Source organism: Callospermophilus lateralis, chromosome 13, assembly GCF_048772815.1.
Source record: "Callospermophilus lateralis isolate mCalLat2 chromosome 13, mCalLat2.hap1, whole genome shotgun sequence".
NCBI classification, from domain to species: Eukaryota; Metazoa; Chordata; class Mammalia; order Rodentia; family Sciuridae; genus Callospermophilus; species Callospermophilus lateralis.
In genome coordinates, this window is record NC_135317.1 from 79,989,792 (window position 1) to 80,013,209 (window position 23,418).

The window sequence follows — 23,418 nt, forward strand, 5'->3', positions numbered from 1 at the left end:
GCTGCAGCTCAGTGGTAGAGTGCCTGCCTTGCACGTGTGAGGCACTGGGTTCCATCCTCGACACCACATACAAATAAATAAAGATATTGTGTCCATCTACAACTAGAAAAGATATTAAAAAAATAAAGAATAGAAAAAGAAAATACAGGAGCCTGGCCGGTGAGGTAACCTGGGAAATGTAACCCCTGTGCTTCCTCTCGGGAGGCTGAGCCAGGATGACCAGGAGTTCAAAGCCAGCCTCAGCAAAAGCCAGGCATTAAGCAACTCAGTGAGACCCTGTCTCAAAACAAAATATAAAATAGGACTGGGATGTGGCTCAGTGGTTGGGTGCCCTGAGTTCAATCCCCAGTACCAAAAAAAAAAAAAAAACCAAAAAACAAGAACCATAAAAACCAAACCAACCAAACAAGAAACAACAAAACATAAACCTGGGAGCCTGGCAAGTATGTAGTGGCTAAAGGGATGCAATTGCAATTGTATGTTATTGGAGCAAAAAGGAACAGGTATTTCTTAGAAAGCTGTTCATAAGGTGGTTTCCAGGAATGTTTACCATTTCCAAGTGGTAAAGGACACTAGTAATTTTTGTTTTTAATATTTTATTTTTTAGTTGTAGTTGGACACAATACCTTTATTTCATTTATTTTTATGTGGTGCTAAGGATTGAACCCATGGTCTCATACATGCTAGGTGAGCACTCTTCCGCTGAGCCACATCCCCAGCCCCCAAACTAGTAATTCTTAAGACAGTTCCAAGACTGTGGATGCTAAACTATTAACAACTGATGAAGATGAAGTCACCTCATCTGAGGATTCTTCCAGAAGAATGCTTTAGAATGCTTTCTTGATTTATTTTGAAGAGTACTCATTTATCACCTCCCATGTTAGGAGGGCAGAGGTGGTTTGTGTTACCACCATACTTTCATAGGGAGAAGGTTGCTTCTTGGACCTGAATTCCACAATAGAGAATAGTTAAGACTAATTTTCCTTCTTCCAGTGGCCAGGAGGAGAAACTGAATTTCATTTTTAGAACAGCTTCGTTACTTAAAGATTAATTCACTTTTACCCCCCCCCCAAAAAAAAAAAAAAATTCAGGGATGTCCAGCAGGTGGTGTTTTCAAACTTTGTGGCAATGGATGGAGGACTCAGAGACACCCCCACCTCAACCAAAGGAGTCAAAAGAGATTCCATTTAGGATTTGGGGTTTGGGCATTTCCAGGCAGGTGGGTTTGCCTCTGGGTTTGGCAAATGACCACAACCAGACTCACTTCCCAGATCAAGTAATGGGTCGTAAAATAAATGGAGACAGAAATCAGGCAGAGAGGGAGCTGGAGAACCAGTGGACAATACAGGAGATAACTTTATTGAAACGCAAATGGCATTGAACAGATGAATCTTGCTGGGAAGAGACATGCCTGAGGACAGAGGGCCCAGATGAGGGGGACACCATGGTGAGGGAGGAAGGCCTCTTCAGCTGGCCCAGGCATGAATTTAATTTTTGACCAATTTATTATTCAAAATGAATTACTGAGGGGACAGCCCAGCTCTCTTCATGATTGTTACCGCAACTATATACAACCATTTCCTTTCCAGATTCAATTTTGCTTTTTCTACATTAGCTATAAAAGGGAGTAGATTGGAAGAGGCAAGGGTCAAATGAGAGAGGAAAAAAAAAAACAACAACAACGACAACAGATCAATCAAACACACACACACATACACACACACACACACACACACACACACATATCCTGGTTTGAGGTTTTGTGCCCAATAAATTACAAACAAAACAAAAACAAAAAACTGTTGTGAAAATTCCTGCCCACCCTCCACCTGAGGAACACCATGTACTTGAGAAACACAAACTCCATCACAGAGTGCTGCCCCAAACAGGATGGGGTGGGGGTGGGGGGGGGAAGGAAGCTAGAAAATTCATTTAAAAAAAAAGATCTTTTTTTAAAACAAAAGAACATTAGGAAGTGGTGGCCCACTGCACAGCAGTAGCCCAGAGATTGGCTGCAACACGAGCCTGTTCCTTACTTTCTTCCTTCTCAGAAAAATGGCAGGGAAGCAGGGTGACCCCCTCGGAGTTGGCCAGAGGACCCATGGCAGGCTTTCTGGGGGACTAAGGGAGTGATTTTAGTGCAATTATTTGCCTTCCTTCGGCTTTAGTCCTTCCTCCAAGTGCTGAGTGCCAGGGCACAGGAGACCTAGTCCTATTAGGTTTCTTGTGCTCAATCCTCAAGCTCTTTCATAGGGAAAAAAATCAACAAACTTGAAGCAAAACCAGTTCCAAACAACCTCATCTCCCCCATGGCCCCATGAGTCTGTGAACTTTGAAATATATGAAGCTCTTTTCAGACTATTTGTTTTTTAAGGATTTTATTCTATTGCCTTGGCTGAGTAGTTCTGTATCCATGACCTGGTGTGGGGAAAGCTTAAGCCCAAGGATTTAGGTGCCCAGCAGAGCACAAAGAAGGGGTCTCTTTGGAATCCTGGAACCCTTAAGTTGTTAGCTGCCTTGGGGAAGAAGGTTCTGACTAGGTTCTCAGACCAGTAGTGCTCTTTGTAACTCAAATAAAGGAGAGGGATGTTCCTGGGAGAACATTTTGTTATGGAAATACAAATTAATTAAATTTTTTTTTTTTTTACTTTTCCCATTCTGTTACATAATTGGGAAAAGGCTAAGAATAGACACAAATAGTCCACCAGAAGAGAAATCTGGAAGAGACCTCCAACCACTTTCCTCCATGCAGTTTGCCAAGTAGAAATTTCAGAGGTGACATTTTTCTCTGAAGGTTGCATTCAACTAGGAAAGCTGCAAACACTCCTCTAACTCCCACCTGGAAGCGCACATATTGTTTCCTTTGTTAAATTAAATGTAAGGAAAACCGAAACATAAAGAAGTATGATAAAAGTGATGTTGAAACTAATAGTAACATCTGGATTATAACCTAGGACCTTCTTATTTTTGGTCCTAAAGCCCCTGAAAGTAGGCACTCTGATACTTAGCTTTCCCTTTAAAACAGTCAAATCTCCAAGTTCAGCGTGCATCAGATTCACTGCGGGGTTTCTTCACACAAGTTGCTGGGCTCTACCCCTGGAGTTTCTAACTCATTAGGCCGGGCGGAGCCTGAGAATTTAATTTCTAATAAGTACCCAGATGTTGCTGCTGATTCTAGTAGTCCAGAACCATCCTTTTGAGAACCATGGTCTTCAGAATTGAAGGGTTGAACCAAGAAACTAGGGGTTCAGTTTCATAATCACATGATAGAAAATTTTCCAAGTCATAAACATTAAGAAAAATGGTTAAAACATCTGTATCTGCCTTGGTCTCCCTGCAGCTTCTGAATTTCAAGAGGTTTCCTTACTTTAAGGCTATAATTCCATCCAGTTTGTTCTACCTTCTCTAGGATCTGTGGTGGCAGTACTTGATTCTAGGGCTAGGCTGAGCAGACACGCACACCTGCCCTCTGGGCAGTGAGATAGATCTCTGGAGATTGATTGATGTCAAGAATATATAAAACTGATTCAGTTACAAAGGGCAATATCAGGCTTTGGGAACATAGTGCCCCATACGACCTTTTTTGTTGTCGTTGTCCTATCATGGAAGTTGGCTTATGGGGTACAGGATTAAGGAAAGAAAAGTATGATGAAGAGCTGCATTTGCCAATGTGAACTACGTTGAATGTGTATGAATGTGTAATTAAACATCTTTCCCTCGCAAACACATTGGAATAAAGAATCCTTAATGTCTCATTGTAAGCATCACTTTTATCTTGGTTTTGCAGGACTGAGTCCCATTCAGTCAGGCAAATTTCACCTACATGCTGGGTTGCTGCACACGGGTGCCCTTCCACACAAGGATGTTTGTTACTGCTTCTCTCTTCCCACTCTTTGGAATACTAGGGGAAATAGAGTTCAGACCACTAGAAGGCGGTATCCCTCTGAATAGTATGTCTTGGGGATCTAGAACTAACAGATAAGATTAGGTGCACTCATACTCTTGCAAACCAGGAAAACCAGAAGGCAAGATACGAAAAGGAAAAAAAAAATCACTATTTGTCTTCAGTCCTTAAGGAGTATGGATGGATTAGTTGGAAGGTTGGTAACTCAAGACCAAAATGTAGTACATCGGTCTCTCCATGGACTTTTAGCCAATTCTTCTTCCCTGCCAGCCTCTACCTTCCCAATGGGTACACTACATGAAGAGCATTGGTATGGGATTTACATGAAGACAGAAATAAGCACCGTAATGTGGCCACAAAGAATAGAATTCTTAAATATACTCTACGAAGCCTCAGGATAGGACATAGCAACAGCCAACTGCTTGTGTGTGTATGTGAGACACAACACACAAACACACACATGAACACACACACACACACACACACACACACACACACACCAGGTCCCATATTAGCCTCCAATTTGCTAGTATTTTATTTTTAGTGCCTAGGCAGGGACTGAGAAAAAAATATATTGGACACATCTTGTTGGTCTTCCCCATCCAGAAATGAGAGGGACTCTGCCGAGGAACCTCTCTCTTGAGTTGTGGCTCTCCCCATAGATTGATGTTAGGTATTGAACCATGTTCTATGCTAGCTCGCTTTGGTAAGGGATGAAGTCAGGGGCTGGAGAGGAAGGAAACAGTACAAATTCCAGAATTAGGCCAGATTCTTCCAAAGGTGCCTGGGGGTTGAGAATTTAGCTATGGGACCCGGTTTTCTCTTTTGAGGGATCCCAGTAGTCTCAACCAAGAAGCAGGTGTGTAGGTAGGAGAGAACGCTGCGGATTTGCTCCTTGCTGTTCATTCTTGCAGCAGGTCGGGGGAGCTTGGTGTTCTGCTTCAGAGAAGTCTGGATGAGCGTCCCAAGGGGTTATAGCACCATGAGGAGGCCCAACCTTCTTCTAGAGTTGCCAGATAACCAGGATTCCTTTGTGAGATGATCAATCCCCACCATGAGGGGCCCAGATGTGCAACTGTAAACAAGGTCCCAGGCTGCAGAGGGAAAGCTGAGGCTTCATTACCACTTCACAAAGTTGGGAACACACTTTCTGGAGGAAAGCAATTAGACACCTGGGCTAAATGCAGCAGTCAACCAAGAGCAGAGGGTGATGGATCCCAAGAATAGAAATGAAAAGTCAGAGCACGAGAAGCCTCCAGAAAAAAACCTGCTGAAGATCTACACAAAATTCATGGTGGTATCCATGGTTACCAGAGAGACAAGAATCCCTCTGCGGTCTGAGGCAGTTGGAATGGAAGAAGGGGCTCTCCCCTCTCCTTTTTCTCAAGTAGCCAGTAACATCCATGTCAGAAGGCACTGGCTGGGCAGCACCGGAAAGTAGAGTTAAGGGCTCAACCATCAGATTAAGATGGCATTAAAAGTCTAAGCCTTGCCATGGGACTGGAGCTTGGAATAGGGTACACAGAAGAGGCCTAGGTCCAAAGCAAGCCCATCTGGTCTTTCCTTCCTTCTAAGTTGGAACACCCAGCTCTGGGGCCTCATTTTGCGCAGCAGAGACCTTAAGGCAGTGATTTCAGCACCAACCTTGGACAAACAGCTTCTTCCCACCACAGAATTGCATATTTTACAGCCAAGTTGGTTGGGGGATCTTCACAGCTCATGGAATTAGCAGCAATAGCAATAATAGTCTCCAGCACAGAGGACCCTGTCTTCCCTGGGAGCTACCATGTGAAAACAGAAGCTTTCTTGGGGGTGGGAGGTGATAAATTAGACCATCTTGGGAACTAAATAAAAATATTCTGATATGAAGATTCAGATGAATCTACTCCTTGGTTGGGTGGAACAGAGTGATCCAGGATGCCTGTAGAATCTGATAGTCTTGTGCTACTTAGGAATCTGAACAGCAAACTTTTAAACCCAAGCTCACCACATATCCCTGATTGGCAGAGCCCTGAAATTTCAGCCCACTTGGCAGTTCAGCCTGGAATCTGTTCCCTTAGGGCTTTCAGAAGTGGCAGGAAGTAGACTTGCCAACTCCAGACAAGCAAGATTCCATAGTCTTTCAGGTTCCACCTTAGTTGATCCCAGATCTTCTGCCCCCAATGCATTAGACATCTAATCAAAGGCTTCTTAGCTGACTTCTTGGATTTCAGCTACATTTCTTGGGTGATCCTGAAGGTCCAGATACAAGGTAGTATGCATTTAATGGGGGTCAACATTTTCTACTAGACATGAGCTTACGGGCCCAAGTCTTGTCTCTTATTTTTTTAAATCTAGTAACTGGTACACAGTTAAGTACTCAGTATCCATCAACCGAAGGAACATGGACTGGCAGACCTTCAGGACATCAGGAAAAGAGCAACTTCTTGTAAGACGTGGGATCTCCCCGGAAGGCAGATCTTGGCCACCAAATCAAGCTCCTTGAACCTATAATTCTGATTTGGAGTGTCTCACGTGGCTGTTCAGTCTCTTACAAGTGAATACTCACCTGTCAAAAACAAATAATAAGGGCTATCTGGGGAATTTTGATTCGGTCAGGTGAAATGGCTACCATTAAATAGTGCAGTGAGAGGGACAAGCAAGCCACAAGATAGAAGAGTCTCTCCAATTTCTTGGTTTTCCTACAGTCTACAATGAAGCTCAAAGTTGCCAATTGAACTCCTGGCCAGAACGTGTGCTTTTTGAGAAAGGGAAGTTAAAGGAACTGGGTTCCTCTTCTCCCACTACTGCTGATCCAATGCTTCATATCTTATACAGGCTCTAAGGATGACATATAGAGTGGCATGACAGGTGTTTAGCTGGTACCAATTAGATGGCATCAGATTCTCCAAAGAAAATCCACTTGGAAAAGCCAAACTAACCCCCCAAAAAGCAACCCAGTATCTCATGGACATGTGAAGAAGTGGGGAAGCAGGGGAGGAAAATAAATAGGCAGATGGTAGGGGGAAAAAAAATCAATGCAAAATAAAAAAATAAAAAATTAAAAAGTAGGATTTATTGACTCTCATGCATGTTAAATTAGAGGGTAGAAAGACAGAGCTAGGAGTCTTTCTCTGAAGGCTGTAATGTTATTTTTGTGGTTTGGCGACTTCTTAGATTGGCAGGCATCTTGTCAACACCCCCTGTTATCCAGAAGGCAAGAGCTGGCAGTTTTCTTTCTTGCTTGGCAACTGGGTCCCCTCTCTCCAGATTCATCTTTTCCATTGCATTTTACCTTTTACAGGTTGATTTACACATTGTTTAAACCACATGCTTCTTTTCTGGGCTCCGGCCAGATCTCTGGGGGAAGAGTTGTTGGCAGTGGTGATGGAGTTGGGAAGGGTCTGCAAGAAAGTCCGTGGAGCGTCCTGCCTCCCTCAGGTCTCCCCACCTGCGACTGTCTCGGAGTTGTTTGTGAGAATCAGGAGCTGCTGCAGAGTTTTTTGATGTCTTCTGAACCCCTTTTCCCAGAAAGCCCAGGAATTTATAATTGAAATAAGAAATCAAGGAAAAGACCCAGAATCATCTTTTCCCCAAAATGGTGAGAGAAGGCCAGTAAATGTATTTAGGGGACACAAGTTCCCAAACTCCACCCCACCAATCCCTATTAGGAAGTTCTCCAAGGTGCAGCACCAAGAACCTGCCCCTCTTCTTATCCTCCTCCTCCCTCCTGTTCTTCTCCTCGGTTGAAGAGCTAGCGCTCTGAAAGAAGAGGGGAGAGGAGGAGCTAAGGAAGCTGATGCCAGCCTTCTGTAGTCCGGGGTGACAGTGACTGCTGGGACCTCAGAGTGTGGCCTGGAGGTTGGGGTCCAGAATCGTCTCTCGATCTGGAGATTCAATGTAGTTGGCAGCTTCTTGAAGTTTCAGCAGCATGGCCATCTAAAGAGGGGCAAAGGGATAGACTAATGAGAGTAGGAAGGCTAGGTCCTGCCTGCAGAAGGGAAACAGGAAAAACCTTGATCATAAGTTTGATTCTTGGTTTGGAAATGATTAAGAGCTTGGAGTCAAGAGGTTATTTATGAAAAGCATGATGATCGCTTCAACCCTGTTTGTAAATACATGCACGGACGTGGTCACCTGTGGGTATCTCCGTTATACAGGGTGCCATGCGTGATGTGTGGGGGAACCACCTCTGTCTGCATCGTGAGTGCCCTTCAGGGGAGGGCAGAAGAAACACACATCCCACCAATACTGAGGGGAACGTGAGAAGTGTCATAAGAACACTTTTGTCTCTAACAATTCCCATTTCAGGAGATCATAACCCAGAAGCGAGGCTCCATGGTATATGAATCTGTTTCTCCCCAGCTAACAAAACCTCAGGGCTTTCATCTCCTTTTCTTTATCTTCATCTGTTTTTGACAAGGTCATAATTTAAATAAAAATGCATTATGACTCAACTAGAAGACTTCCTACTTGAGAGGTAAAACTGTAAGGCCATTGGATTTGTTCAAGTTTTTCTTTTTGTACTGGGGATTGAACCCAGGGGCATTTAATCACTGAGCCATATCCCCAACCCTTTTTTTGTATTTTATTTAGAAACAAGTTCTTGCTGAGTTGCTAAGGTCTGCTGAGGCTGGCTTTGGACCTGTGATGCTCCTGCCTCAGCCTCCAGAGTTGCTAGGATTACAGGCATATGCCACCGCGCCCAGCTAAATATGTTAAATTTTAATATAACCTGCTGAATGTCCTCTGGAATAGTTTTACCAATGAACACTCCCATGCAGAGTGTGAAGTCCATGCTTCCACACATTAATTTTGCCAAAGTGAAACACTATACCCTTGTTTGAATTTGCCTTTCCTCATCAGAGTCTGAGGATCTAGATATGTCTGCCCAGTTTGTCATGCATCTCAGCCCGATTTCTACAGGGGTTGCATGAAATCCATTTAGCTGAAGCAGTCCTCAGGATTGTAGCAGAAGAAAGGTAGAAGTAGAGAGTGCTAATGTGTCATATTGCTCTACTTCTTTGGTTGGTATTTCTATATGGAATCTGTCTGAAAGTTAGGTCTTTGCTTGAATGCATCTTGCTGGGATGTATTATTAATTAGCTTCAGCAAGGCTGTAAGCATGCAATCTCTAACTCAAGATTCTATACTCAGAGCTCTGTACTGGCTACATTCTGGTCCTGGACTTGTTGAAACTTTTCAATTCCTTTAGCCCCCACCTCTGAATATGCATGAAGACTGTGGAAAAATTCCATCCATCAGTACTTTTATTTTCACCTTAGTGTGGCTTATACTCACCAGAGGGTCCGAATCTAGAGAATTTGGAGTGCTGTCTTTGACTGTTCTGTCTTCTGGAGGTGAGGCAATGCTGTGAGGGCCCACAGTGGGTGGAGGCAGGTGGTACAACTTTGATTGGTCTTGTTGGGCTGATGGCCAGGGAAGAGTATCCCGGACCCACTCCACTGGGTCCTCCCAAGCAGCTTTCTGTCCATGAACCTGGAGAGGAGAAATTAATGGGAGGGGAATCCACAGATTAGAGGCTTGTTTGTGCACTCTCTTATAGTTCCTGCACAAAATCATATTCCTTCAAAACATGCAGTCCCTCAAATGTAAAGATTTAAGGCTCTGGGCAGGTGCAGTGACACACACTTATAATCCCACCAATTTGGGAGGCTGAGGCAGGAGGAATGCATACTTAAGGCCAATTTGGGCAATTTAGCAAGATCCTCTCTCAAAATAAAAAGGACTGAGGATGTAGCTCAGTGGGAGATCTCCCACAGTTTGCTCCATCACCACCACCAGAACAAAATTTGAGGCTCTTATTCCTGTGGAATTTTCCTGAGGAAGATGTTTGTATAAACTGATATAAATCATTCTGATAATATAACAAACTGTAGTAAAGCTTTAAAAAAATCTTTCTTTAATTTTACTCTTTAAATTGACAAACAAAAATTACATCTATTTCATATGCCTGTAATCCCAGCAGCTCGGGAGGCGGAGGCAGGAGGATCATGAGTTCAAAGCCAGCCTCAGCAACTTAGAGAGGCCCTAAGCAACTCAGCCAGACCCTTTCTCAAAATAAAATTTAAAAAAAGGGATGGGGACGTGGCTCAGTGGTTACTGAGTTCAGTCCACTGTGTTCAATTCCTGGAACCAAAACAAACAAACAAACGCCAAAAAGAAAACCCATGTTTGTGGAAATATGCATAAATTGTGGAGTAGCTAAATTGAACTAAATTAATATATGCATGTGAGATCACATACTTTTTTGTGTGAGGTGGGAACACAAGTCTATTCTCTTTTCAAGTATGTAATACATTAATCACAGTTAACACATAATACTCTTGTATTTAATTTTCCTATAGAACTGAAATTTTGTGTCCTTCGACTAACACAGCCCCAACTCCCACCTCCCCAGTCTCTGGTAACCCCCATTTTACTCTCTTTGAGTTCAACTTTTTGGGATTCCACATAAGATTGCGATCATGGGTTCTTTCTTTTCTGGACCCTGCTTGTTTCACTTCAGATCATGTCCCTCAGGTTCCTCCATGTCTTTGCAAATGACAGGACTCCTTTCTTTTAAGTAGGAATGGCTTTCTATTATGTATATATGAATACCACACTTTCTTTATTCATCTGTTTATGAATCCAAGGGTGCACTGAAACATAATATAATACAAATTTTATGACCCTGTGATTTTGCTTTACAAGTAGGAAATTCTACATTATTTATAATATCTTAAATTTTTTTAACTTTCTTGAAAACAGACATTATCTATGTGAAAATGTCTTTATTTTTCATTGGTGCATAATATTTATACATAACAGTAGAATCTGTTGTTACATGTTTGTACATACACATGATATAACAATATAATTGGATCCCAGGACCTCTCCTATCTCTCCTCTCCCTACTTCCCTGTTCCCCTTCTTCTATTCTACTGGGCTCCCTTCTATTTTCATGAGACCCCCCCCCCCAGCCCACCAACACACACAAACCTTTTTTCCCCTTTTTTCTCTCTAGCTTCCACATGTCAGAGAAAACATATGGCTCTTCATTTTCTGTATGGTTTATTTCACTTAACATAATGCTCTCAAGTTCCATTTTCCTGCAAATGATATTTCATTCTTCTTTAGAATTATTATTTTTATTATAGGTGTGAGCCATCATGCCCAGCACTAGATTTAGGTTTTTTTTTTCTTTGTTTTGTTTGTTTTGCTTTTTAGGCTACTGTGAATGGGACAGTTTTCCTGATTTCTTTTTCAGCAAATTTATTATTGGTGTATAGGAACGCTATTGATTTTTGCACTGTGAGTCTTATCCTGCTCTACTGGTTACTTTGCTGTGTTTGTTTCTAGTTCTAGCAGTCTTCTGGTGGAGCTTTTTGGGTCTTCTAAATATAGGATCATATCATCTGCAAACAGTGATAATTTGACTTCTTCCTTTCTTTCCCCCCCCCCCCCAGTACAGGGGACTAACCCCAGGGGTCTTTAACCTGAGCTGTATCCTCAGCCATTTTTATTTTTTGAGATAGTGTCTCACTGAGTTGCCTAGGCAAACCTCAAATTTATGATCCTCTTGCCTCAGCCTCCCAAACAGCTGAGATTACACCTGTCTTCCTTTCCTATTTGTGTCCCTTTAATTTCCTTCTCTTGCATAATTGCTCTGCGTAAAATTTCAAGAATTATGTTGAATAAGAGTGGTGAAAGCAGACACACTGTCTTGTTCCTGATTTTAGAGGAACTGCATTCAGGTTTTTCCCATTCACTATGATGTTGGCTTTGTGTTTGTTTCATATGATGTTAAGGTAAGTTCCTTCTTCCCGTGGTTTCCTCAGTGTTTTTATCATGGTGCTGAATTTTGTCAAGGTATTCTCTGCCTCTTAGCGTGCCCTATCTAAAAATTTCTCTGTATTCAGCTATAAAAAAATAAAATCCTGACATTTGCAAAAATATGGATGGAACTGGAGATCATTATGTTAAGTGAGATAAACCAGACACAAAAAGACAAGTACTGCATTTATATCAATAAAAAAGTCAACCTTATACAGATGTTGAGAGTAGAATGGTAGTTCCGGAGGTGGGGGAGAAAAGAAGGGACAAAGATGGGGAAAGGTTGATCATGGGGTACTCAGTTGTAGTTAAACAGAAGTGAGAAGTTCTGGTGTGCTGCTGCATAGTAGGGTAACTATAGATAACAATAATGTAAATTTCAAAAAGCAAGAAAAAGGATTTTAAGTACAAGAGGATGTATTACTTACCAAAGAAATGATAAATGTTTGAGGAGGTAGGTATGTTTAATCTGATTTAAACATTACACGATGTACACATGTATTGAATCATCACATGGTACTCCATTAATTTGTATTTTGTTTTTAATTTAATACTTTAAAATAAATCTCAGGCTGGGTATGGTGGCACCCTTCTGTAATCCCAGCTACTTGGGAGGCTGAGACAGGAGGATTGAGTTTGGAACCCTGTCTCTAAATAAAAAAAATACAAAATAGGGTGGGAGATGTGGCTTGGTGGTCGAATGCCCCTGAATTCAATCCCTGGTATTTCCTCCATCAAAAAATCAAAATAAAATAAAAATAAATCTAAGCTGGGCGCAGTGGTGCATGCCTGTAATCTCAGCAGCTCCGGAGGCTGAGGCAGGAGGATCATGAGTTCAAAGCCAATCTCAGCAAAAGCAAGATGCTAAGCAACTCAGTGAGACCCTGTCTCTAAATAAAATACAAAATAGGGCTGGAATGTGGCTCAGTGGTTGAGTGCTCCTGAGTTCAATCCTTGTGCCAAAAAAAAAAAAAATAATAATAATAATTATTATTATAAATAAATAAATCTAATAATAAAAAATAAAATGACTCCTTTCTTATACAAAGTTTTTTGACTTAAAAATCTTTTTACATATTTTGTTTGTCTTCAAAACAAGGTAGAGCAGAATTTATCTCTCTCTTCTCTTTTTATACATGAGGACATTTAAAAAGGTTAAGTAACTTTGGCCAGTGTACCATACTGATTAGTAGTTAGTAAATAGCTAAGGCTATAATAGAGTTTTACTTAATTCCCAGCTCAATTACTTTTCTATTGCTCTGCCTTCTACAAAGTGGTGTGAACTTGGCTTAGAGCCAGAGGCCTAGGATTAGAGAGAGAGCCTTAGAGTCATCTGCCAAATGGAAAGCAGCTTAGTCTTCACAGACCTTGCTCTATCTTTTTAAAGAGAATCTAACTAATCCCAATAGTTCCACGCTAAGTATTGAAGAAATGTTTCTTCTTTACTAGGTGGGACAGCCTGATGGTGGAGTTTGAGAGGAGTCAGAGGGTGGGGCTTACCTTGATCCCATCTTTGGCTCCTTCCTGCAGATAGGGAATGATGGAGTTGTTCCACAAGTCAATGAACCAGGTCCGGAAGTCCTCAATGCCAATGGGACAGGACAGGAAGAAGCACGGGCCTAGGGAAAAAATGAGATCATGCAGATGGCTGAGATACCTACACCTCCCCAGTCTTGTGCCTCCTTTATCTGTTAGTACCAAGCAGAGGGGGCTGACATCCAGACTATCAAAGGAAATTTAGAATTATCATGACCGGTAGGCACTGAGTGCCTGGGGGACAGTCTCATAAATCATGCCTCACAATGCAGAAGGGAGACAGGGAACAAGAGGAGCTTCAATTCTCTCCTATATATTTTCCTTCCTTAATTGTGGGGAAAGATGAGGGAAGGAGTTAGTTTTGTTTCTCCAAAGCCTTGCACATCCTAAATAAGTGGTCTACCATTGAGCTATACCCCATCCCTTTTATTTTATTTAAACTTATTTGAATCAGGGATTATGCTAATATGTAAAGGCTCTATGAGTTGTAGAATATGGTTCCCAACCAAATTAATGTACCTGTGTCAATTTTGTTGAAATATTTACAGAATTGAAAACTTGGGACTCATGGTTTAATGGTTAAGTGGTTCTAAGTCTGCAGCCACAAGGCTTGCAACTCCTTTGCAGAATGAAGACTCCAGAAAGCAAAGGGAGCACCCGCCTGTGGTGCGCTATAAGAGGGAAGCTGTCTCTTGCCCCAGGGGAGCTGGAGTCCAGTACCGATGAGGAAGTCTGAGGTGCTGTGCTTCTCCAGGAAGGTGTGGAGGTGATACCACAGCTTAGGCACCCAGTCCAGCACGCGAAGCAGCTCTTCCTTGTTGGCGTTGATGTCACTGTCTGACTCTACCAACTTCCTCCGCAGGTAACGCACCAGGAAGCCATTGGCTGGCTCTACATTGTTGGAGAAGGTCAGCATCCTGCCACCGGAAATGGGGAGAGTGGGGTCAGAGTGGCAATGGGGACACTGAGGATTCATCCCCTCCTGCAGAGCTGTTCTCAAATTAGTGACCCTCTTCAAATAACCACCTGACCTCTCTGATCTGGTCAGGGTGGAAAGGCAGAGAATCCTAATACAGCAGCCTATCAGAGTCCCTCCTATTTTGCTACCCTTTCATCTCCTTAAAGGTCCCACCCTGCCTTGTAGCTAACATGCAAATATATCTCTTTTCTCTGCCCAGCCTGAAAGACTCTGGCTACTTCTCTTTCCTTCTGGTACTTAGTGCCCCTCTGCTCTCAGAGCCCAGGATTTAATTAGCGTGTAGGCTCTTGGGTAGGGTTAGAAGGTTCTTCCTGTGCCAAGGTTCTTACCTGAAACTCAAGTGCAAGCCATGGTTGGGTGTCATTTTTACAGGCTGATTGGTGGTACCTATAATATAGGGACTGAGGAAAGAAAGGGTTAAAAGATTCACTTAGATCTGTCTTAACACACGTACACACAATGGAAAGCTCACAGGTTGGTCTGGACTGGACCTCCTCTTCCCCTTGGGATGAGTCCCCACCCCAGCTTACCATTTGTGATACTTGCAGGTGAGAGCCCCATTGACCAGCTCACTAATGGAGCCCGCTTCACTCAGGTCATCCAGTAGGATCACCAAGGGCACATCTCCAATTCCTGTTTCCCGATCTATCTGGTTGGCTAGGTTGGAGAGGTACAGTTGCAGATCCTGGAATCAAAGAAAATCGTGGGTTAACACTCAGGAGTTGGCACCCAGATTCGCACTGGAAGGAATTTTGGAGAAGCTCTGCTAGTTCTGGATTTCCTTGGGGCCTTTGGCTCCTGTTTGATGCACTTACACATTTGATTTCAGAACCAGATTTACCACAGACTGATAAACAGTGCTCCCAGAGGCTCTCAAACAACCATCTTAAGCAGTTGCCTCTAAATCCCCAAAAAGGTGGGGAATACATTTTGTTCTCTAAGTGGCTTTTCCCCGGGTTGGTATCACCAACTACCGTTAATGGATGTGCCTCCCCACAACAGCAGAGAGCTAAGATTTGAATCAACTCCAAAGAATTAGAGTGGGCACAAAAGACATCACTGAGGAGGGGGGCACAATATATAATATTTAATTCTGCATAATTCCTCCCAGAGAGCCCAAGGTCAGAGAGGAATAGAGAAAAGGAAGGAAGAGGGAAGAAAATAAGAGAAGGGATGGAACTAACAGAGTTGGCAGAGAGTGAGGTGGAGCCGAGGAGTCAGTTTCATCAATGACCAACTGAAGGGAAGGCAGCTTACTAGACCAAGTGTGGAGAAGAAGAAGAGATGGAGGTGGAAGAAGTTAAGGACAAAAGTCTGGAAAGAAATTGGGCGGGGGGGGGCAGGGGAGGGAGAAGGCCAGAAAAGAAAGGAGGTAGGGAAGGAAGGAAAAGAATACTGAAGAAAGGGAAAATATTATGGCAGGTGGGGACGGAAGGAAAAGGGGGCTAGAAAGGAACCCAGGGAAGGTCCTGGGGAGCCTGGGGTCTGAAGGAAGGCTGGCAGGGGATCTCGGGGGGCAGCCACCTTGCAAGACTGCTGGTGCATGTTGAAGGTGCTGACGATGCCCTCGGTGACCTCGCGGCCAGAGCGCTCCACTAAGTATTCAGCCAAGCGATTGGTCAGGTAGGTCTTGCCAGTGCCGCTGGGGCCTGAGAGCACGAGGCGCCGGTGCTTGAGCAGGAGGCTAATGTAGTGCTGCATCATCGGTTTGGGGATCAGCGTCTCAAACACCAGGCTGTCCACGCACTTCTCCTTTAGACCTGAACCCCACCACGGAAAGCGTGAGTCTGGAACGTGGCCCTGAGGAGGGCAAGGGACCCCAAAGAGTTTTCTTTTCTTTATTTAGGAGCCCACTGAAGACACTCAGAGCCTTGTGTTCCAGTTCCATAGGAATTCCCTTGCCCCTAATTCTGAAAACTTGGCCCTCGTTTCTAGGGACATACTCTGAGCTGGAGTTGAGTGGGCAGAGCAAGAAGCCCAGGCTTGGTTAAAAAATGTTCCTGGGAACAGAAGTTAGAACTTATCTTTATCTTACTTATTTTTTTTCTACCTCTCATTACTCAAGCACCTTCAAGTTATAGCTTCTCAATAAATCCTTGCTGAACAAATGCATGATGGTCCCCTCCCTGCCTCGATGCCACACCACCTTACTCCAAGAGATGAAGACTGACCTTTGAGGGAGACCGAAATGTTATTGACACCTCGACGGCAAGGAGGCATCTCTGGGGGTTCAGCATCCAACACTCGCTTCACGTGGCTGAGGCTGTAGCCGTGGATCGACTCAGTGCTTAGTCCCAGGGTGGAGGCTGGGTCCATTTTAGAAATGTAGTCCTGAGAAAAGAGAGGGGAGAACAAGAAGGAGATGGTGAGGGACATTGCAAAGATGCAATGCAGTTGACAAAGCCACAAGTTAGAATAAATATTAGAGGAAACAAAAGCAGGTGGAGAAAGAGAAGGGCATATGCTCTCGTTATGTTCCCTTTCTCCACAGAGCATCCAAGGTCCCCAGGGTCCCAGTGCATAGATGGCTCAATATCCCGTGACAGGATGAGCAGCCCTGGTGATATCATGTATTCCTTTACCTTGAACACTTGGAAAACAGCTTCATCCAGCATCTTCCAGTCAACTTTTCCACTGACTTTGCTACATCCCAAGAAGAATTCCTGCTGCTTCAAGTCCTGTAAGGTCAAAGTAGAAGCATGTGAGCTTCAATGCAGATGACTCTGAGAAAGGAAGATCCTAGAAGGCTTTGGGAGTTGAGTACTCTGGTATGGGAGTATTCGGAACCCTGAATTTCTTGCAACAATATGACAGAACGGATGCTCTTCAACTTATAATGACGTCACATCCCAATACACTCATCAGGAATTGCAAATATCCTGAGCTGATGTTTAGTACCCCTAAACTACTGAATATAGCTCAGCAATGCAGTCCACTGTAAAGCGAGGGTCATTTCCCCTGTGATTACGTGGCTGACTGAGAGCTGTGGTTTGCTTCCACTGTTCAATATCCCAATTAGAGTTTCATATTGCATACTGCTAGGCCAGGAGAAGTTCAAAATTCAAAGTATGGATTCCACTGACTGCACGTCACTTTTGTACATCATAAAACACTTTTGTACAACATAAAACAGTGTTATGCCGGTTCCTACGCTGGCCCTTCCTGAAGTTCCTTACCCCTTTGATGATGTGCTGTGGGGGCATCCGTACTACCACTCGAAGGGTCACTTCCTCCTTTAGACCACAGGTGCTGATGCCATCCATGGGTGACAGGTCTGTGAGGATTGAAAAGGACTAATTGGTTTGGGGGACACCCACAGGCTTTCCTAAATTTTTTAGTCATAATCGCTTCCAAATAACTATTTGCCACAAAGAAGAAACTGGAGCCCCAAACTGAAAAGACAATAGGATCTAAAAACACAACAACTCTTAATGTCTCCTGACACGGGCATCTGCTTGATTTTGGCATTGTTACCTCCCTGGCCCAAGGAAAATGCCATGGAGCAAGCGGAATGGAAACAGTGGAATGAACCCTGTTCTTCTCTCCACCCTTACAGGCTCGTCTCCCAAGCAGGTACCTGTGTCTGTGAGACTTGGGCTGAAGGAATGGGTGAGTGCGAGGCCCAGGGAGCGGCGAGGGGATGACAGAGTAGATGATCCAGGGACCTGCCCTGGAGTGGAGCCTGAGGAGGGGCCAGGGGCTACCTTCAGCCGGTCATTCTCTGCTTTCAGCAGGTCCACCTCCAACTACGGCAAGAACAGACAGGGAAGGAGGGCAGAGTTGGACGATCTCAGGCCTTGACTTCCCCGTTCCTGTAGCTCTCGGCCCAGACACTGACCTGCATGTTGTGCATGGTCTCCCGAAGTTGGTCCAGCTGGTGGGCAGAGTTGAGGGCCTCCAAGCGGATGTCTGTGAGCTTCATCTCTTTTTCCCACAGCTCCGAGCGCAACTCGGATACCTCCTTCTTTTCTGGCTCCTCCTCCTCGTTGGTGTGGAACAGCCTGGTGTGTGGGGCTGAATGAGCAGGGGCCCTGTAAGAAAGCACATGTCAGCCAGGCTACTGGGGAAGCACTAGTTACCGGGCTAGAGCCATGAGCGGTTAGTAGCCTTGTCTCCTCCTGCCCACAGAACCCAATCAGTAGGAGAGGAAGGGTCCCTCTGTGGTCTTCTACGCCCAGAGAGAGGCCCGCAGTTAGGCGTTTTTTGTCCAGGGTCTATGGGCTCACTGCCCGTTCACACAGTGCCAGGCTGAGTAGCAGGTGGTGAGAGTACTTACTCGGTGACATCAATGCCCACAGAGGATGAGTTGGAGGACTTGATGGAGGGCGAAGCTGTCTCTGTGGAGCCATGTTGCAGTTTGGGTGACGAGGGGGCCGAGGAGTCTGGTGTGGCAATCTCCTCGATATCAGAGTATGAGGAGGCTGACTTGGGTCCCTTTTTTATGCTGAAGGCTTTGTTGAAGGAACTTCGAAGCTAGAAAAGAGCAGATCCAGGAAGAGAGATGTCAGGGATCCACTCTAAGGATGTGGGAGGGGGACTGATTTGGGACAGCTGGGGCAGAGAGCTGTGGAGGCAGGGAATTTACTTGTTATAATTAAGCCTATTCCTTGAGGCTTCATTTGATTCATGGCACAGGGACAGAAGAGTGGCCAGAAACTGAGGCAGAGGAAAAGAGTGGGATCTTTCAGCTTGCCACTGTCATAGGCTATGGAAACTTCCTGAGTCCTCTCTCTCCCATGGGGGGAACTGTGCCCCTGATGAGGATGGAGAGATGTCCCCAGAAGTCACATGGTGTATACCTCTCAACAATCCAATCCCACCTTCTCCAGCAGACCCATTACGGCACAGTCTAGTTCATTTTGGGTCTCAGGATGCCACCTCTGACTTAGGCTTATCGGCCCTGAACCTGTTCATCTCGTTAGAAATCAATCAGAAACTGACAACATAATTCTGTGGAGACGGAGAAAAGGCAGTGGTATACTAAATTTCATTCAGTACTTTTGTGCCCAGCATATGACCGAATGGTTAAAACAACCAGACATAAGCACTTTTTTTTTTTTTTTTTTGCTATTTTGCAGTCCTGGAATAAGGGTTATTTCCCAGCACGTACTTAGGTACTCGAGGCATTACGATCAGACCATAGCTTGTTTAATCTCGGTGTTGACGAGCTTGGGTGTTAGGGATGTGAGCTGAAGATGCAAACCAGGGTCCTGTCCCACACCCATTCACATGCATCCATACAGCATGCACACACACGCAGGGACACAGACATGGAATGGCAGCAAGAGACAGAGAGTAAAGGAGGGGTCAAAGGCTATGGGGGACAAAGGCAAACCAGATCTTTGGGGCAGCGAGAAAGATGAAGGGAAAATTTGAGCATATCCTTTCTAAATGTCTCTCCCGGGACACAAAGTCAGTTAGGTGAAGGATGGGGCTGGTGGGTGGTGTCAGGATTTCTACTAGGCAAGACATAAGGGATGATCAATCTGGCTGCGTGAGGATGAGTGACAGAGTATATATGCACATCTGGATAGTTCCAGGGACTTAATATCACTGAGCAATCAGGGCTCAAAAGCACCATAAAGCTTAGTTTGCTGAGGAGATAAAGACCCGAGGTTGATCAGGCCAGAGTGGATTTGCTTGACACAGCATCACTGAAGGAAGATGTGGGACTAGAATTTAAGCTTGCTAATTTTCAATTTAGTGAGCTCTTCTCCACATCACTGCCTTAAGGGAAGCTCTGTGTGTCTCTGTATGTATGCAGAAAGAAATTCTGTAACCAATCAGCCTGGGGCAGAAGCCCTCTGAGATCTAAGATCTAAGATCTGAGATTCCAAGTGAGATTAGGGTGCGGTGGTGCACTCTGTAATCTCAGCAACTTTAAAGGCAGGAGCATCACAAGTTCAAGGCTAGTGCAGCAATTTAGTGAGGCCCTAATCAACTTAGCGAGACCCTGTCTCAAAATAAAAAATTAAAAGGCACAGGGGATGTGACTCAGTGGTAAAGCATGCCTGGGTTCAATCCCCAGTCCCCTACCACTACCAAAAAAAAAAAAAAAAGATTCTACATGAGAACAGTGGTCTATGTGTCATTCAGTATTCCAAAAGCCAGAACTATTAGGAGATGTTTAGTGTTGTGTGGTTCCATGGTTAAACGAGTTCAGGAAACAATGGATTATGAAGAAAGAAGATTCTTTACTGGGTATCTCAGAGCTTCTCCTCTGCAGATGTGTCCTGCAGAAGATGTAGTGCTTCTCAAATTTATTTAATGATAGTGTCACTTTTTAAGGAGCGCCCCAGTGGATAGGGGATCTGTGGAACACACTTCAGGAAAGGCTAATCTGAAGAATCAGATTTAAAATCAGGCCTTCCCACCTGTGCTCTGTCTTACCCAGTCAGGGCCTTGGCTGCACTGGACTTTTTCTTGCCCCACTGCTTCCCTTCTGAGCAGACAGTGCCCATGTACAAAGCATGCCAACGTGTTCCTCACCACCACAGCCCCACCTCAGTTTGACTTTGGCCACCTCTGTGATGTCTGTCTGCCCGCTGTGACCACAGTCTCTCATCTGAGCTATGTTAGCACTTATTGCCTGAATAAGCATTTTGGCCACTGGACTGTTCCACATTTTCTATGTACAATATTTTTTTTGTGTGTCTCCAGCAATATTGCAGTCTCCTTCATGACCGAGATACTGGATCCAATTCTTCATATCTGCCACAACACCTAGTATGAAGTTGGAATAGGGTTAGAGTGAACCTTGATATCTGAATTGGAACTTGCACTTTAGATTTACTTTCTATGTATCTTAGATATACTCTAATCCCTGAAATGTCTTTGGAAACTCTGTGAATGCTTAGAAGGTTTTAGCTATGAGGTGACTTAAGTGTACCCTAGACTGGCACCTTCTCTGGATTATCTTACTCTAGAGCTAAATCTCCAGGTTAGACCCCAATTGAACTTTGGAAATTATGTGAAGATAACCATCATTCAGTAATTCTTTTATTTTGGGCTTCTAGGTTTAATGGAGCAAAAACAAAAAAGGGTCTGCTGGGTGATGTGCACACCTGTGATCCCAACAAATTGGGAGGCTGAGGTGGGAGGACTGTAAATCCAAGGCCAGCCTGGACAACTTAGCAGGACCTTGTCTCTAAATAAGTCAGTAAAATTAGAAGGCTAATGTTCTGAACAGGGTGGGCTCAACTTGACTTCTTTTTAGAATAGTCCAATTTTGTAACAAGGGAAGGCAGTAGGGAACAGATTTGGATTTTGTCTGACTTTCCCATTTGACCCACGACCAGACCGCTCCTCTGTCCTCACGCGGGGCAGCTGTGGATGGACCATGCAGTGGAGTGAGTCGGGAACTCCAGGGCGGTTGTTACGGTTAGTGTTATGAGTGGCCATTTTTATTTTCATGGGGAGAGAGTTGCTCTGGAAACAGGGAAGGTATGGCAGAGGGAAAGAGAAAATAAGGGGAGAGGAACCGGGTCTCTTACCTCATAGACCTGGAAAAAAATAGGGATTTGAAGTCAGCATTTTGAAAGGAGGGGGGAAAAAAAAGAAGCAACACTTAATCACTCATTGCACACGGCCGGCTCCTATCTGGACTACCTAAAGGTCTGTGGGCTACTTGTCCTGAATAGAGGACAGAGGACAGACGCCTCCATCCAGGGTGCTCTCCCTTCCACAGTGAGCTGGGGAAGCTAAAAATGGTCTAGACCTGACTAAAGAATCTCAGGAAGGTCATCCAAGGTCAATAAAGGGTTATGGGGAAGAGGATGCATATACATTAAAAAAACAAAACCAAACCCTGCCTCTGTACTAGCCATATGGAATAGCAAGAGTACTTTCAAAGTAATGAGAAAAGCTTCACAAATACCTCTCTCAAATGGAAGATGTGACCTCCCGGAGCATCTAGAATGAATTGTCTGGTTTATAAAAATCTTTTTTTTTTTTTTTTTTTTTTTTTAATAGTGAATAAGGTAGTGGGGAGTTGGGGGGAAGGAAATGGTAATTCATTTCCTTCTGGGTGTTTTCTCTGCTTCCTTCTGGAGTCTAATGCATCTGACCTAAAAAGTAGGGAGAGCTGCAGGAAAGCAGGTGTGTATCAAGATCGCAGGGAGAGCTTTGGGACAAGTAGGGAATGGGGGCAGGGAGGGACAATTTAGCAGACCTTGCTCTGAGCGGTTATCTGACTGAGGATTTTACTAGAAGGGCCACCTCTTGGTTAATCCTAGAAGGATCGGATCACTATACTGAGGTGGAAGTGATCCACCATGATTCTACATAGCTCCACCCCCAAACCTCTACCTACCCAACTCTTTTTCTTCTTCTTTTTCGCATCAGCGTCCTTGCCACTGCCGATGCTGGAATGGCTGGTGATGCTGTTGAGGCTTGAGATGCTATCTGAGGAGTTCTGTCTCTTGATCCGTAGTTCTAGGGGCCAAGTACAAACAGGAGGATCACAGAGGTAGATTTAGAGAAGATAGGAGACTTAAGGCAAGTCTAGCTGCAGAAGATAAGAGGGGAAGGGAATCAACTAACTCCTAGGTACACATTGTTCTTTTTCTTTTTTTTTTGGTACTGGGGATTGAACTCAGGGGCACTCGACCACTGAGCCATATCCCCAGCCCTATTTTGTATTTTATTTGGAGAGTTGCTTAGCGCCTTGCTTTTGCTGAGGCTGGCTTTGAACTTGCGATTCTCCTATCTCAACCTCCTGAGCCTCTGGGATTAAAGGCATGCGGCTACCGTGCCAGGCCACATTGTTCATTTTTAAAATTACTTGTTCAACAAACATTTATGGAGTGCCAATCATGTTTCAATATAGAAAAAAAATACTAAAGGTAAAAGTTCTCAAAATTTATTATTATTTATTTTTTTATTTCAAAATAATTATAGAACACAGAAAGTTGCAAAGAAATGTATACCACCTTTCACTCAGTGTCATCCAATGTTAACATCCTGCTTAATCACAATGTCAGAAGAGTTTTTAAAAAATAGAGCTTTTATGTTAACAATGAGAAAGATGAAGAAGCAGGAAACTATTCTGGATGTTGAGAACTAGTTAGGTGGCAACTGTTCTAGAAATAAGAGCTGTAAAGTGAAGGAGATATGGATTGTATTTGGCTATTTTCTCACTCTCTCCATAACCAGAAATGGATCATTAAGCTATAATTTTCCCTTG

At 44.0% G+C, this 23,418-nt stretch overlaps 1 protein-coding gene across 6 annotated transcripts in view; it reads right to left on the reverse strand.

Moving 5' to 3' along the window:
- Positions 1-1,338: 1,338 nt before the first annotated feature.
- Nav1 (neuron navigator 1) overlaps positions 1,339-23,418 on the reverse strand; it is a 251,932-nt gene continuing 229,852 nt past the window's right edge. For all 6 annotated transcript variants that reach the window (XM_076832012.1, XM_076832011.1, XM_076832010.1 and 3 more), the window contains 14 exons: positions 22,546-22,667; positions 18,511-18,707; positions 18,073-18,265; positions 17,812-17,980; positions 17,411-17,508; positions 16,817-16,912; positions 16,406-16,565; positions 15,759-15,994; positions 14,765-14,919; positions 14,564-14,635; positions 13,976-14,172; positions 13,220-13,338; positions 9,185-9,382; positions 1,339-7,822 (listed from right to left, as the gene is read on the reverse strand). In XM_076832012.1, the coding sequence (XP_076688127.1) occupies positions 7,727-7,822; positions 9,185-9,382; positions 13,220-13,338; positions 13,976-14,172; positions 14,564-14,635; positions 14,765-14,919; positions 15,759-15,994; positions 16,406-16,565; positions 16,817-16,912; positions 17,411-17,508; positions 17,812-17,980; positions 18,073-18,265; positions 18,511-18,707; positions 22,546-22,667 (2,108 nt within the window). In that variant the 3' untranslated portion in view covers positions 1,339-7,726. The remainder of the gene's footprint in view (positions 7,823-9,184; positions 9,383-13,219; positions 13,339-13,975; positions 14,173-14,563; positions 14,636-14,764; positions 14,920-15,758; positions 15,995-16,405; positions 16,566-16,816; positions 16,913-17,410; positions 17,509-17,811; positions 17,981-18,072; positions 18,266-18,510; positions 18,708-22,545; positions 22,668-23,418) is intronic.